The sequence below is a fragment of the Cryptosporidium andersoni genome (assembly GCF_001865355.1).
Source record: "Cryptosporidium andersoni isolate 30847 chromosome Unknown contig_45, whole genome shotgun sequence".
Taxonomy (NCBI): domain Eukaryota; phylum Apicomplexa; class Conoidasida; order Eucoccidiorida; family Cryptosporidiidae; genus Cryptosporidium; species Cryptosporidium andersoni.
The window spans coordinates 13,563-31,001 of NW_027122841.1; the positions used below are offsets into that span (position 1 = coordinate 13,563).

At 27.8% G+C, this 17,439-nt stretch overlaps 5 protein-coding genes and 1 further gene across 5 annotated transcripts; 2 read left to right on the plus strand and 4 right to left on the minus strand.

Annotated features, from left to right (window-relative positions):
* Window positions 1–494: 494 nt before the first annotated feature.
* On the minus strand, window positions 495–2,261 carry cand_028580 (uncharacterized protein; the record flags this gene model as incomplete). Its single annotated transcript, XM_067213086.1, has 1 exon — window positions 495–2,261. The coding sequence occupies one exon, from the start codon at window positions 2,259–2,261 to the stop codon at window positions 495–497; it is 1,767 nt and encodes a 588-aa protein (XP_067068485.1).
* Window positions 2,262–2,624: 363 nt separating this feature from the next.
* cand_028590 (uncharacterized protein) lies at window positions 2,625–3,278 on the minus strand (the record flags this gene model as incomplete). Its single annotated transcript, XM_067213087.1, has 1 exon — window positions 2,625–3,278. The coding sequence occupies one exon, from the start codon at window positions 3,276–3,278 to the stop codon at window positions 2,625–2,627; it is 654 nt and encodes a 217-aa protein (XP_067068486.1).
* A 1,000-nt stretch (window positions 3,279–4,278) lies between these two features.
* Window positions 4,279–5,541, plus strand: cand_028600 (uncharacterized protein; the record flags this gene model as incomplete). Its single annotated transcript, XM_067213088.1, has 1 exon — window positions 4,279–5,541. The coding sequence occupies one exon, from the start codon at window positions 4,279–4,281 to the stop codon at window positions 5,539–5,541; it is 1,263 nt and encodes a 420-aa protein (XP_067068487.1).
* Window positions 5,542–6,444: 903 nt separating this feature from the next.
* cand_028610 (protein kinase domain-containing protein) lies at window positions 6,445–8,757 on the plus strand (the record flags this gene model as incomplete). Its single annotated transcript, XM_067213089.1, has 1 exon — window positions 6,445–8,757. One exon carries the CDS (start codon window positions 6,445–6,447, stop codon window positions 8,755–8,757), a length of 2,313 nt encoding a protein of 770 aa, XP_067068488.1.
* Window positions 8,758–8,963: 206 nt separating this feature from the next.
* Window positions 8,964–13,070, minus strand: cand_028620 (uncharacterized protein; the record flags this gene model as incomplete). Its single annotated transcript, XM_067213090.1, has 1 exon — window positions 8,964–13,070. The coding sequence occupies one exon, from the start codon at window positions 13,068–13,070 to the stop codon at window positions 8,964–8,966; it is 4,107 nt and encodes a 1,368-aa protein (XP_067068489.1).
* Window positions 13,071–13,437: 367 nt separating this feature from the next.
* Window positions 13,438–17,351, minus strand: cand_028630 (Snf2 Rad54 helicase family protein; the record flags this gene model as incomplete).
* Between the last annotated feature and the right edge of the window lie 88 nt (window positions 17,352–17,439).

A 17,439-nucleotide genomic window follows, 5' to 3' on the forward strand; every position in this document is an offset into this window, starting at 1 on the left:
TTATCAGGGAAATTTATTTAAAAAAAAACTCAAGAGTGTTTAAACTGATCACTCAATCTAATCACAATAATTTAATGAGACAGCAAGTATTGTAGTAAGTTACTGAGTATTTGCTATAGAGGCGCCAGATCCATATACATAATATTATTACAGATTTAAAAATTATTATATATTACTATTAGAATCAAAATTATTGAAGAATATATATTACATATTATATTACACATAATAAAAAGTTAAACTTAAGTAATTATAATAATTCAAAAGGAATCTATTTTAAAAAAAAAAAAAAAAAATTAAACTACTTCTTACATAGCGCTATTCTGCGGGGAAAATCATATAAAGGCGGGATATGGATTGTTTAAATTATTAATATTTAATAATATTCTTCAAATTTATCTTAAACAACATAGAGCTATAATTTCGGTTCTTTACTGTATTATAGAATTTGTTAACTTTTACATATTAATTTCATTTTCAGATTTATAGGTCAATTATCTCCTAAGTTTTACCTGTCTAGCATTATGTAGAATATTTTCCCTAATTTTCCAAAAAAAAGGTGTATAATCTCTTTGTCTACAACCAGCTAAAGCTCTAGTTATAGCTTCTAATGGATCATTACATCTAGTCCAATGATCTATTCTATGATTATAAGCCATAATAATAGATTGTGGTATCTTTTTTCCACTTAAGATATACTCACCAGCTATGACACGATCCCACATTTCTTGTAATCTAGTAGCTCTCTTACTAATAACACGAGCTAATTGTCTATTATTAATATATTGTATACAACGATTACAAGGTTGATCATTATTATTTGTAAACCCTATACATTGGGGATGATGTACAACACCAAGATGTTCTGGATCTCTATTTGGCATAACTCTTGTAATTATAGATTGTTTATAAAATACCCTCCTTGTATCTATTATTTGTTTTTCTTCACAAGGTTCAACTGATCTCTCAGATCCAATAAAACACATTGCCCAATATCTAACTTTACTAATTCCTGGACATGGATTTAAGCTGAAATTTTCATCTTCTATTTTTTTATAAGGTGGTATTACAGGTAAATCATAATTATTAGATTCTATATTTATACCATGACGATTATTATTAACAGTATTATTAGTATATATATCAAAATAATCATATTCTAAAGATTTATCAGTAATTTTATTTATATTAGGACTATCAGGTTTAAAAAGATTTCTTGAATTATTTTGAAAATGAGAATCTCTATATTCTGTTATTGGTGATAAAGGGGTAAATATTGGTGAATTCATATTTGTAGATGAAGATAAAATAATATTATCTCCTTGTTTATCTTTTTGGTGATTTTGAAAAGATTTATAATAATCATGTTGATTATATAAATTATTATGTTTAGATCCTTGATATGATTCTGTTAAAGTTGTTATAAGAGGATGAATAACTAAATTATTTAAAGTAGTAATATTATCATTATTTCCATCTTTATGATCTTCTGTTACATCTGTTATATCTATATTAATATTTTCATTATTATTAAAAATATCAGTAATTTCATTATTTTCTATTTCTCCAAAATTTTTAATATTTTGTGAATTATTTTGAGAATTAGGAGATTGTAATATTTCATTTTGATTTGAATTATCCCAATGAGATTTTAAATATTCTTTATCTTGAATAGCCAAAGGTGAATTATTAATACTTTGCAAAGCAGTTGATATACAACTAGGTGATTCAGATAATATTAATTCACCATTATTATTTATATTTGATTTATTATTATAAATATAATTATGAAATTCATTTATATTAAAATCATTAAGTTCATCTATAAAATGTGGACTTCCTACAGCTTTAGATAAAGCTCTATGAAGTTTACCACTCATATGAGTTCTCCAATTATTGAGATAATATGCTGGATTTAATATAATACGCACTTGACATATTTGACAAAAAACACAAGTACCAGGAATTGAATTCGAATCAATTTTAACTAATGTTGGATTTATTTCCATTAATTTATTAAATATAGCTTCTCTTTCAAATGCTGTTCTCCTTTTCTTAGTATTTATATCATTTTGATATTCAATATTAAAATTACTATTATTATTAGATTTTCTATATTGAATATATGATTCAATGATATTCTTACTCATATCTTGATAATTTTTAGGGATATTAATTAATTCATCTACTGTTACTTTTAAAGAAGATTCCTCTCTTATATAATTTTCATCTAATTTATTATAATCCATTTCCAATAACATAATATCTGTGTTATTATATTGAAAAAAAAAATTCCAAATTAATATTAAGATTTAATTTGTAGTTACTTTTTATTTATTTATTCTTTATTATTTTGTTATTTATGTAATTAGTAATATATTACTTAGATCTTCAATTTTTGAAGATATATGTTTAATTTGACTTAAATTTCCAGTTATCTCTAGTCAATGCATCAAATTTGCATTTATGTGTGGTATTTACAGTAAATAAATTAAATCTTTTTTTTTTTTTTTTCTATATTTAACAAATTTATTTATTGGTATTGGTATATATTTGTACAAATATATAATATCTATTTAATTAATAATATTACAATATAAGTAAAATTATTAGTAATAATAAATTTATTCAAATAACCATTCATCTGTATATAATGATTGGGTTATTTTATTTTTATGATTACTTATTTTACTTTTCTTTGGATTATTCTCATTAATAATTTCTTGTTCTTCTGTTAATTCATATATACTATTAGTATTATTATCTACATAAATTCTTTGGCCCTTTTTCCTCTTTATATTTAAAATATTTATATATTCTCCATTATTTTTACTTAAATTTGTTGAATAAATAGAATCATTATCTAATTTAGCAAGTTCTGTAACTATTTTTTTTTCAATCTCTTCATAAACAAGTTCTTGTTCTTGCATTTCATTATTATCTTCTTTTTCTATTAATATATTTTCTTCTTCTATAAAGCCATTCCATTCAACAGTAAGAATTTTATCCTGGGTAGTAGATAATATATTTTTAGGATTTAAGTCAATATCTAATTTAATTGGTGTAGATCTTGATATTTCCCCTATATCATTAGAAACAATGGATTCCCCTATTACTTCAACTGATATTCCATTATATTCACATTTATTAAGATATCTTTGTGTCCCTTGTTGAACACATTGATTCATATATATATCTTGAGTATTTGACTCCTTACTACGCCTTTCAACCCATCTAAGGATATCTTTCAAAGTATTTATTAAACTTCCTTTAGGCATTTTATATTTATTAAATATATTCCTAGTTAAGTACAATTTAGTAAATAGTATAATTTTATAGTAATAGTGTTGTATATAACAATAAATTATAATTATGCTCGTCTCATTATATATTATATAAATCAACTAATATTTAGAGAAAAAAAATTAGATAAGGGATAAATTGGAAATTTTAATTATAATACTTTATAAGAAATATTTGGTAACTTAATATACTTTGTATGTTTCCCAATAATATAGTTTAAACTCCTAATTCTCCTGGGATATAAAAAAAAAAAATAGTATAAATATTTTACCGCTTAAAAGACATAGTGCCTTTATAGAAGATAAATTTAGCCTCCTAAATAATATATTAAGAAATTAACTAAAATATTTTATATAAGGAATATTAATATAATTACTCAACTAATGGGATATAAAATTTATATATTTAGTAGATAATTACCTTAATGTTAATTTCCACTCTTTTTTTTATTGATTATGATTTAGGGCAATAAGTTAAGATACTTATGTTTTAAATTATTAATAAATACAACTATAATGATGAATTGTGTTCTACTTATTCACGACGGTCTACTGACCTATAAACTAGCAATAAATAATTGTTAGTATTTATATGGAGAAAGAGTAGAACACTGAATAGCTGTATATATATATAATTCATTTAGAACTTTAGGATTTTGAATTAATAATGTTAAATAAGAATATATATCCTCCTTATGTATATTATAATTTAATATCTACTGTATTAGTTTAGATATAGATTATATTTACCTCTATATAGGAGAAAAAGGGGGAATTAGTAGAATTTCTTGACAAATATCAATATAACGTCTGAGTCGTAGGTCTAATTTTGACATTGATTAGCTCTATTTCAAAACTGATCGAGTGATTACTTATATTATGTGTGAACCTCATAAGGTAAACATATTTATTTACTTTACTATAAAGTTAAGCAGATAGCAAAATTTTTTTCTGTAACTAAGTACAAGATTCAACAATGTATGAAACTATAAGTGAATATAATAGTAATGAAACTGTGGAGAAAATTACATTACCTAAACATTATAATGATACGGATACTAAATTAAGTATAGAAGAGGCTATATTTAGACTTGAAAATCTTATGATTAAAGATACTATTAGTCCAAAAAAGTGTATTAAAGATAAGTTAATAAATACATCATCGCTTAGAGTAGTAAGTGAGCTGTTGATAAGTTTTGCAAACAATCAAATAATAAAAGAAGTTTCTGAGGAAATCATTACTAATATTACTAGATCTCAAGATATAGCCTCAATGACTAAGGTAGTTGGGATACTAGCTTTATCCCCATCAAATGTAAGCCATTTACCACCTACAGAATTAGATGGGGTAATAGGTTTGATGATTTTAACAAATGCACTCTCAAACATTGGAATAAGTGTTGTAATTATGACTGATTCTATTAATCAACCCATAATGAAGCAAATGTTTGAAGTTTATGATTGTAATTACAAAGATATTCATCAGGAAATTGGATACCCACCAGATGTATTTGAACTAGAACAAGGTAAAATATATATTGTAGGAGTTGTTCCATTACCAGGTATAACTGATGAATGGCAAAATTTTTTAGATAAATTATACAAGAAATTTCAGTTAATAATTACTCTTGGTAGGATTAAAAAAGATTTATCTACTGGTATTTATCGAAATACAAGAGGATTAAGAATGAATCATTATTGTGCGGATATTGATTCAATATTTTATAAAGCTAAAGAGGATTGTATTACAACTATTGCAATATCTGATTTTTCATATAAGCAATTAGGAAGTGATTTAAGTGATGATCATGAAATTAATAATGAAAATACATATATAAATAAAAATAATGAAGATCAGATAATATCTGATAATAGAGATAAAGAAAAAATATCTAAATATTTGGCTGATCATATTTTAGTTGGTCATACTGTTGATTGGGTATGTTATTTTTTGACTTCTTGTATAGGATTATTATATAAGAAACTAGAAATGTCACAAATGATTGATAATTTAAATAATAGTCAAGAATTAAAAACATTACCATTTGAGGATTTTTTACCTCAGGAAGAGACATTTCAAACTATTAATAATAAAATTTTTGAGTTAGAAATTTGGGATTCTAAATATGGAAGTACTTTAAAGAAAGGTTTTTCATCTGAGTGTGATTGGGAAGTTAGAATGAAAATTAGAAGAGTTGCTGCCCAAGTAGGATTACCAGTTTATTATGAAAATGCTTAAATAAGATATCAGCAACAAAATAAATAATCAAAATTTAGTTATTTTATTCAACTAGACTTAAAAGTCGGCATATTTTTCCATATAAGTATTTAGTAACAATATGTAGTATAGTATTTATCCATAAGTCATTAATAATTACATCACTATATAGATTTTTTTAAGATTACAGAATAAGAGAAAGGAACTAATGTAAGCTGTATACATACATTTTAGTAAGATATTATAAGAGGCAAATACATTGATGAATGTAAGATGAAATTATATATAAGTTAAAGGTTTAGGGAACTCTAATATTATTCTATTTTTAAATATATGATTTAGATCTTGCTAGATTAGACCTATAATTTAATTATGATATCCTGTTTTAAATAGCAATATATGAAATAATTTACTGTACAGGATACTAATAATAGATTAGATTATAATATAAATTTAAAGAAGAAATATAAATAATAGATGGCCATATAGAAATTGTAAATAATATGTACCAAGAATTAATTTTAAAGATGGACTATTATATAGAATAAATTTTTGAGATAAAAGATTATTTTATAAGAATAAAATGGAATTATTAAGTTTTCTTATTAGAAATCAGATACATATTTGGAAATAGTTGATATTTTAAGCATAGAGGATAAAGAATAAAGAATAATTAAAGAATTACAGATATAGAATTTGATAATATATATTAGGTAATTTTGATAAACTTAAATTTTAGATAGCTTATTTCTTTTTGATAACTTATATAAGAAATAATTCTGCTTTTTTATTCCGCCTAAGTATTCTAAGTTTGTATAGTTGAAGAGGGGAAGAATTACAATACAATAGAAATCAGAAAATTTGTAAATTACAATTTTTAAAGGAGATATATTTAATATTTGAAAAAATGCTTGAGATAATAATATGAATATAAATAATGAAAGTACAGAAGATATATCTTGGCTATACGACAAACAAGAACAGAAATATATAGCATCATCAAATTTGTTAATAAGAGATATTGAAATACCAAGTATATCATCTACTTCACGGGACATTATATCTTCAAATATTCAGTCTTTTAAAAGTAATTGTTTACCAGCTAAAATAATATGTGGGAAATCTATACCAATTACTTATAGAAAGGGATTAAATAATGTTAAAATTGCAAATAGCTCATCAAAAGCATACTCAAGATATGTAAGATCAATATTTGATAAAAAGAAATCAATAATTTTAAATAATAGAGATGGGAATAATAGATTATTAAATAGAGATGATATTAATTTGAGTATTGAAGATAGTAGTTCAAGTGGTGAAGATGATTGCAATATTTCTGTACAGTTATCAAATTCAAATTCTGAAATAATTTCATCAATTCAGATAACTCCATTAGAAACTCAGACAATATCTTCTTCTATAACTTCTTCACGCTATGAAACTCCTAGATTAATGACATCTTCTCCATATCTTAGTAACTTATATTTTATAAGTATATTTAAAGAAAATCCATCTACATACAAAATTATCTCAAAATTTAAAAGATGTAAGGAAATAAGTTCTACAAGCTTTATTTATAAGATACATAAATTACTTGGATATGGTTATCATGGAGTAGTATTTCTTGCTCAACAAAAACCAATATATAATAATAATTTATTTGAACATAATAATGATGTACAAAATAACTATAATACTTTTAATTCCATTGATAAAGATTGTTTTATATCTAATTCAGTCAAAAGTGACAATGAGTGTAAAATGAATAACGAAGTAGATTCATTTATAAAAAGTTGTAACAAACAAAAGTCTATATGGATTAGGGGTTACAATTGGATATTACCATTAATACAATATAATAAATCGACACTATCTATAGAGAGTAATGATAATGAGAATGTTTCAAATAATGAGAAAAATCTTGTAGCTATAAAAATAATAAATTTAGAACCTTTAATATTACAAGATAATAGAAATCTTCATACTAGTTTAATTGGAATGGATATATTAGAACAACTACATGAAGAGATAAGAGTTTTGATTTCTTGTGAAAATAATCAAAGTGTAGTTCGATATATTGAATCATTTCATATTAATCCCAATTATATTGGGGTAGTTACTGAATATATACCAGGTTATACACTAAGAGACATATATAAATCATATGGTGCTTTTCCAGAAAGTATAATTAGTTATGTATGTTATAAAATATTGAATGTACTATCTTATATGACTAGTTTTAATTTTAGATATAAAAAAGTTCATAAGGATATAAAGGCAGCAAATATAATGATTGACTGCAATACGGGAAATTTGAAATTGATTGATTTTGGGGTTTGTCAAATACTAGATACAGTTCTTGGTACACATCCAAATATCCGTGCTGGTACCCTTCAGTGGATGGCTCCTGAAATGATTAGTAATTGTAAATGTTTGAGTGAAATTTCTGGATTTGGAGGTTTGGAATATGATCCATCTATTGATATTTGGTCTTTGGGTGTAACTGCTCTTGAGCTAGCTATAGGATTTCCACCTGATATTTACAAATTTATTGCAAATTTATGTAATAATAATTTAGAAGAAAACTTGACAAGAAATCATAGTGAAAGATGTCATCTGACAAAGGGGTCATCAAATTATATTGAATATTCAGATAATTTGAGTAACAACTTTGAGGCTCATTTAAATAATGTCAATGACATACATCTCTGTTTAAAATATAATAATGAATATATTAATAATGATTTTTCTTTTATTAGAAGCTATTTTAAGGAAGTTGAAACAATACATAATAATGGCTACAAATTTTCAGATTCATTTATTGATTTCCTTAATTGTACAATATGTATTGACAAGAAGAAACGGTGGAGCTGTGATGAATTATTAAAACATTCATTTATTGTAAGTAAAAAGAAATACCAAGATATATACAAGAGTTTTCAAATAATTGAAAAGGAGCTTTATAGATATAATTTGAATAGAAGCAAATCTGCAAACTTAACATTAGAAAAGAATAATTCGAGTGATAAATTCAACAATGGTGTTAGTTATAAATATGAATTAGATAATAAATCATCAACTCATTTGGATCAAGCTACACAGGAGTTTACGGTGGATTCTAATATTGAGACTATTGATGATCTTCCTAATAGTTTTGTCTATAATAATGAAGAGTTAAAATTTGAATTATCAGATATAAGCGATTTGGAAAATTATAAAGATATAAATAGTGAGTAGATCAAGAAAAAAAGAGATCTTAAATAGATTTTAATGGATAAACATCCAAAATTCCCCAGTTCTACAAAATTCAAAATCACCATTATATTTTTATCTGAAGGAAGCATCTAAAATATCCCCCCTCAAAGTGAGAACCAAAAATTCTAATTTACTATAAGCAAATATATATATTTTTAGAAATAAATATTAATGAACTGGTAATATATTTAGTATTCACTGTGTAATTTGCTTATTTGCACTGCATTTAGTAATCTTGGAGCAAATCGTTCTAATGGCCTTTGCCACAAGAATTTATTACCACCCCCACCCTGTATTGTATTTTGTATTATAGATAATAGACAATTCTTACCAATTTTAACTGCAGATATTGGATATTCTTTACTTGACTTGGCATTATCTCCCCATGAAGGATTTGTAACCTCTAGAATTTGTTTTTCAAATAAGCTCTTCATATTTAGACGAGTATCCTCTAAAACATTTAAAATATCCATATCTTGTATGGATCCAATAAGTGTACCATTAGATTTAAATAAAGAATCTACCATATTGAAACTTAAACGGATTATTGGACGTAAAGGAACATGAGGAGATGACAAACCTGAAGATGCTGGAGATATTACTAAAGGGGAATTGTCCACTAAAGTATTTGGTGAACTATTACTTATATTTATAGCTCCTGTTAATATTGGTATATTCATCCTTAGTACACTACCTCCTTTAAAGCTGTTATTATTATCACTATCAATTTCAACAGTTAATAAGTTGAATACTTTATTTATATTCATAACTTCAAATATCATACACTCTACTTTCCATAGTAATATTAAACAAGCTTGGAACATACTGCGAATAAAAACTATTAGCATATGATTACAATTATCTTTATGTTTATCTCTCTCTTTGCTATATAATAAACCCAATCTATAGTTGAGTACTAATTTTATTATTTCTATATATCCACAATACATTCTATATTCTATACTTGATTCTTCATCTGCCTCCAGCTGTATTTCTAATTTTACAGGACATGTATATTTGATATCATTAGATTCAGTAACTATTTCCATTGATTCTCTCGTCGGAATATTAACTGAATAAATATTTTTATCAGATGAATAATTACATATTAATTTCAACTGATTATTAGTATTCTGATCTTGAGTTGGAGATCTTTTATGTTTATTTAACTCCTCATCATTAATATTCCATTCGATTGAAATTTTCGGTTTTACTGAATATTTGGAGTTATTAATCAAAGGTAAAATATTTGCTTGAAATCTATTTATTGTAAATTGATTCCATGTAAATCCTCCAAACTCCTCTTTTTGTTTTAGTGAGATTAATTTTTTTTCAAGTTTACTTTTTTTATTTTTCCAGTTAAATAGATCTAGATTTAAACTATTTGATAATTCCTCTTCTTTCATCAAAAGAATTTGTAAGTTTTTTTTTTTATTATTCATAGAATCTATGTACTTTTTGCTTCTATTAATCTCTTCTCTATAATTGTTTATATTATTTCTAACTATCTTAATTGCATTACAATAACTCTCATAAACATTCATTTCTGATATATGACATGATTCAAGTGTTAATAGTAATACAAAGGCATTTTTAATTTTGTTTTTATCATTTCCATACATCTGATATATATCATTGTATTGCTTAATTTTTCCTGCTAATTTCAAAATAACCTTTTGCTTGAGTGGCATAATAACTCTTTCCTTCCATTCTAACCAGGCTTTGTTTCCATACATATTACTTGCAAAATATCTTCTAATATTTTTTACTAACTCATCTTTAACTTTCTCATCATCTTTTGTTCCATATCTACTTTTATTAACTATCGTAGCCAGTTCTTTTGCCAATTTGCTATTACAAAATTCTTCAGTAAGTTTTAAATAATTTTGGTAGATTTCATTTGTATAAAAATCCAAAAGTGTACTTTTTTCAATTTCATCCCATATCTGGGAATTTATAGAATGAAGTTCATATTCAGTTAAAGATCTCGCAGTTATTCCTATATCAAATGTTTGTTCATTCTTACCACCTGACATGTCTTCAATACTTTTAATTAATAATTTGCACTTTTCAATTCTATCATTAGTATCTTTATTATTTTCATATTCAAAATCTAATATATTAAAATTTTCCGAATAATTTAAATTTAACAGAGATTGAAATTCATCCCATGTATAACCTTGAGGTATTGTATCATTTATAGTTACTAGTGTACCTGTATTAGGTGTTATTGAAAAATAAGCTGAATTATTTAAATCACTTCTATTTTCGGTTGTTTTGTAGCTAATCTTCTCGCTTGAATCTTCATATTTGATTTCAAAATCCCTACCTATATTCGGATCTTGTTGTGATATTTCTGGTTTTGTTTCTATATTTTCATCATCACTTAAAACTAAATTGTTGGAATTGCTTTCTAATACCAAATCTCCCTCTATTAAGCTATTATCCACAATTTTGCTATTCTCAGCTTCCAGAGTAATCTCTAAATTATCTACACTTTTTATATCTGAAGTAGATATGTATTCATTTGAATCCTCACTTTCTGCAACTATTCTAATTTCAGCATTGGGGTATATGCTAGAATCTTGCTCACTATACAAAATTCGATTCTCATCTATGACTTTGTCTTTTAAATCCAAACTTAACTTGTCAGCTGAAATTGACAAAGAGTTAGATAAATTTGGTATTTCATTCTTAAATGAAAATGAACAAGTAGATGAAGATTGAGTTTGTTTTTGCACATTTATTTCTCTTTTCTCTATTTCTATTTCATCTTGGTTATTATATTTATTTGTCAAATTTAGTGAATCATCTTTTGCTGACTCATCTTGATTCTCTTCCACTGAAAAATTAACATACGAAAGATTTTTCATTACTATAGATAAAAATGCTCCGGGTACATTTGGAGCTATAGAATCACGATACAAAATTTCACTTTTCGTAGAATTCCCTATAACTTGTAAATTATTATTTTCTCCTTCGCAATTAAATCGGTTTCGATCTGTATCATGACTTGACTTGTTATCTTCTGAAGAGTGATCATTACTACAACTATCTTTAGAGCTGAGAAAACTACTAACATTGTTACTAATATTATCCAAAATAGGAGTTTCAATTTTATTTACATCACTTTTAACAGATATAGATTTTCCTGAGCCATTACCACTAGAATCTCCACCATTACCCCTCCCAGATAAATTTGCATTTAAAGCATACTCTGAAATACTACTACTATTAGGATCATTACTTTTCAAATGATCAGTATTTGTATTTGCACAAGATGTTGTATGACTAATATCATCAGTTCTAATTAATTCTTCTAATGATGGAAAATTATATAATTGTCCACTGTTTATTTCATCCAAATCACTCAATAAGCTCATCCTCTCACAAGAATTGCTCAAAGTACTATTTGGCATATTTGAGTCAATAATAACACTTTTGACTTTAAATTGAACCTTTTTCTGAGATTTTGGAGTTTTTGATATAGCTAATGTTGCTGTATTTGAGTTATCTAGATCGTGCTGCTTTAGGATACTTTTTCTATGATCCTTGATTCTTGTTGAAGAAATCCTTTCACTCTCGAATGCTACACTCGTTCCATTCAATTCTTCTGCCTGTTTGGGGTTGGGATCCTTTTTGCTTCTCACTGGGGTTTTATAAATATATCCTTGAGTTGATGAAGCTTCAATTGTTTCATGTACTGAAGTTGAATGATTAACCTTGTGATCATTTTGTTCTCTTTTTAGTATATCTTCACTATCTCTAATATCTGCTGGCATAAATTCACTAGAATTCTTGATCTTATTACTAATTTGTATTGGTCTTCTACGTCTTGAGTTTGTATTTGATGTATTTATCTTTCTATTACTACTATTGCCACTTCCATCACAAACTGTTTCCTCTTCCTCAAGTATGATCCCAAGATCTAGAGGAGGCAGTATACTCTTTTTCTTTCCCAAATTTAAACGTTTTCTTTCTGTTGAGGTCTCTTTTAAAGATAAACTTTTTTGCATTGCATCATTAACTGATAATTGGCTATCCCCTTTACTGTCCGAATTACCTATTGAGACCCTTGACCGAGATCTTAGGGAGTATGGAGTACCTCCAGGAGTCCCTATTGTAGGTGTTAATGATGTGGAGTTCCTATTTCTTTTCTTTGTAGCCGAGTTATCAAACTGGTACAAAGCTTTCTTTCTATTTAGTGGACTTTTGCTATATGAAGAAGATTCAGCATATTCAGACTTCGAAATTAATTTAGGGGTATCCAGATCGGCCACATTTTCTAGTTCCATAATTTCTTATCTTATTTTGTGAACTCAGTTATTTGAAATGTACCTGCTTACCCGAACATATCTTTACCCCACGCATGCAATCTAAAACACACCGCCAAAACATAGGCACTGCCCACTTGTAGTTTTATGCAAGAAATAAGAAATTTATGTGGCAGGGAAATGATTTATTTAGTTATTTATGGTTAAAATTAACTTGTGGTATATAGCTATTTAATTTTCTACAAAGAAATTATTTGTGATCCCTATTGCAGAAGTTTAATTACAATCTATAAAATTAAATATTCAGTATCCTTAGATATTTTAATATATTAGAGCTATTCAAGGATACTTTATAGCATACTAAGTTGCATAAGCCATTACTATAAAATTATTCACTTTCATCCTCATCAGGAATTTCTGCCGCTAATAAGGCCATCATTGCAGCTGCAGCATCTCTTCTATTTCTTCTTCTGTTGTTATTTGAATTTGGGGATAATGTTGATGTAGTACTATTATTATCACTAGTAGACATATTTCTTCTCTTTCTGCTTGTTTTCAAGGGTTCTTGATATATTGCATTATCATCAAGATTGCTACTTATAGTAGTATTATTAGTTTTCGTTGATCTATTTGCATTGCCTGATGACTTCCCACTTCTAATAGAATTTCTTGATGTACTTCTTGTGTTCTTTATGACAGACCTTGGATCAAATGACTCGTCCTTAGGATCATCTTCACTGGGTGTATCGATTACATCATCTAGACGTTTTGACTTCTTCTGATTTCCCTTTCCTTTTTTACCTCTACCACTACCCCTTGGTACATCATCATTTTCTATAAGATCATCCAAAATATATGGTTCAAGGCCAAAATCTCTTGCTCTTGTACTTCTTCTAGGTTTCTTCCTAGTTCTCAAATCAGTATCATCTTGAGTATCATCATCAATATTCTCTGTATTTGGCTGTAATGTGCGCACTATATCTTGTACTTTTGCTAATAAATCTTCTGCTTTTTGTCTTTGTAATTCACTAAACTCCCTCATATTTGTTACTTGAACTAGTGCTTCAATTAGTGGATCCAAACTATCAAGTGCTGCTGCACCATCAACTGAATCCTCAAGATCCTGCAAAAACTTGTCCCTGCTTTCTCCATCCCTAATAGCACTACCGCTTTGTAACTGTACTAAGAATGATGATACACTACTATCGCCTAATACTTTCTTCCAGAAGTCAGGATCATTAACATCTAGATCAGGTAGTGTATTATCACTTCTAAAACTAGTTTTACTAAATGACGAATTTTTCCCACTTAATTGATAGCGCACTAAACGAGCATTTTTGCTCAATATTTCGTCAATATCACTTTCTTGGAATTGTCTAGAAGCTTCGCTACCTTCTAATAAGTAATATGCACCATGTTTTAACAAATCCTCAATTTCCTGTTTAGTTGGCTCTCCACTAGTACCTACACCACCCTCTTCTCTAAAAGCTCCCTTATGAAATACTGCAGTATTTAGGCCTAGTTTACGACTTGCTCTCTCAAACATCTCCGCCTCATATGTTCTTGCTGTGATTAAACGATATACTTTAACATCTCTTGTCTGTCCTATACGATGTGCACGGGCACACGCTTGTACATCATTTTGTGGATTCCAATCAGAATCAAATATAATAACAGTATCAGCTGATGTCAAGTTTATACCTAGACCACCAGCACGAGTTGACAATAAAAATATGAATTTATCTGATTCATCAGCATTAAATCTTGTAATAGCAGCTGAGCGATCAGAGCCTCTTATACTTCCGTCCAATCTCTCATAGCCCCATTTGTGATGTTCCACTAATTCTTCAAGTAGTGTCAGTGTTTGAATAAATTGGCTAAATACTAATACTTTATGTCCTTCTGCCTTCAATTTAGGTAGTAATTTCTCCATTAATACCATCTTACCACTCAATTCCACCATTTTCCTATAACGTTCCTCAGAGGTACGACATAATGCTACTTCACGTTCTTCAACACCAACAACTTGAAAGGGATGGTTGCAACACTTCCTTAATTCAACTTCTACATTCATTAATGATGGTATATTTCCAACACCCACTTTCTTACCACCAACAGTCACATTCTTACATAGGAATGCCCTATTCCTTTCAAAAATTGCTCTATAGTATGCCTTTTGTGCCGTAGTTAGTTCAACATCAATGATGGTTTCTTCCAAAGGTGGGATTTCCTTCATTACATCCTCTTTTACACGACGTAGTAAATGGGGCCGTAGTAGTTCATGTAGTGCTGATACTTGAGCACTACTTTGTAGGTCACCAAATTCCTGTGTAAATGTCTCTATACTTGCAAACTTTATAGGCTCTATATAATTTAATAATGGCCACAATTCCTCAGTATTATTCTGTACCGGGGTACCTGACAGTAATAATATATGACGGCATGCAATACTCTTAAATACTTGTAGTGTTTTAGCTCCCCTATTTTTCAGACGATGTGCCTCATCAATAACTACAAATTGCCATGGCATTGTACATAGGATATCAGCATCAGCTAACAATATTTCATAAGAAGTTAATAATATATGGAATTTATAATGCTGTGTATGTACTAATCTAGGTTCATTCAGATAACTATGGCCATAACTACTTCTTATACTATTATAATTGTTACGTCCTCTTCCACGCATATCAAACTGTAAACATTGATGATACCATTCGTAATGCCTTAGTAAATCACGTCCATTTCTACCACCCTCATCATAATATGAAACTACATTCAAATCAGTCCAATCCTCAAAGGTTCTCTTCCAATGATCTAGTGTTGACAATGGAGCAACTATCAAAAATGGACCCCTATATTTCTCTTTATAAACTAAATGCCAAATAAATGACATTGTTTGCATTGTTTTGCCCAGGCCCATTTCATCAGCTAATATTCCATTACGTCCCTCTGACCATAATTGCAATAACCAATTTAGTCCAGCTAACTGATAGTCAAAAAGCTGATAACCACTTTTAAATATTGGAGATACTGGGTAATGTCTAGAAACTCCCGGAGGTGGAGGTGGTGGACGTTTCTGACGGCTGAACAACTCAGCTATATCATTATTAGCACACAGACTGGCCAGTCCCATCTTTATTTCAGGTTGTGTTGAAGCTCTGTTCTCCGCTATATCTACTGTAATAGGATCTGATATTTTCTCTCCATCTTGTAATTGAGGAGAATTAGAAATCTTATCATTACTTTCTGTGACTACTTCATTAATAGCATCTATCTTCGCCAATAATTCATCACTAACTTTCTCCAAACCATCACAATAATTCGAAATATCAGTTTGACTTTTAAAATATATATCTTCATCTTCACAACTAAATATGTACAAATCAATATCTAATTTACTCGTCAATTCATAGCTAGAATATATATACATTTCTTTATCTTCAGAGCTATATTTTCCTACCGTGGATTTATTTCCGACTAAACCATCACACATAGATATATCTTTATTTTCCCTATTACTTTGGCCATTGCTGGAGTTTGCAAAGAAAATATCAGTTTCATTGATTACATCACTTGGTTGTGCACTAGGTTGTATTAATGGCTTTTTTATATAAGTAGAGTCGCCAATTATTGAAACAGGTGCAGAACAAGATCTCTCTGTCTTATCCTTACTACCTATATTAATATTGGGGACTTCAACACCACCATCTGTCTTACTCTGACTATTTGTCATATATCCTGCTAAATCATTATTAGAATCACTTTTAATTAATAGCTCGTTTGACTTAGTTTGTATATTTGAATGCTGAACCTCAACTTGTTTGTTCAAGTTCTCAGCTAAAACATGTACTCCAGTCACCTCATTTTTTATAACTTGGTTTCCTTCAGTAAACTTATTCTCACTAGTCTCATTAGTTATTACTCCACTTTCCTTTTCACTAAATGTAGTTTCAATATCAGCCTTCTTCTCTACTTTACTATTTACATCAGATGCTTTATTTTGTTTCATCTGCATTAACCATTGAACTTGTGCTTGTCTAATAAAATTTTGTAAAGCAACATTTCCTTCCCCCTTAGCACCATTATTATTAACTCCTTGTAATAACTTACTAACAAGACCAGCCACAGCAGGATTGTTCATCGCTGTACTTAAGGCATTTGCTGCATTTGGGTTATTTGCTGTTATCATTTGCAACAGCTTCTGTGCAGCCATTATAGTATTTGGATTTAGTGATCCATCGTTTCTATTATTTGAATTATCGTTAGAATTGGTAGTACAACTATCAGGAATATTAGTCCCTGAAATATTTTGATGTTGATGTTGTTGTTGATGTTGTTGATATTGTTGTTGATAATGTTGTTGATATTGTTGTTGATATTGTTGTTG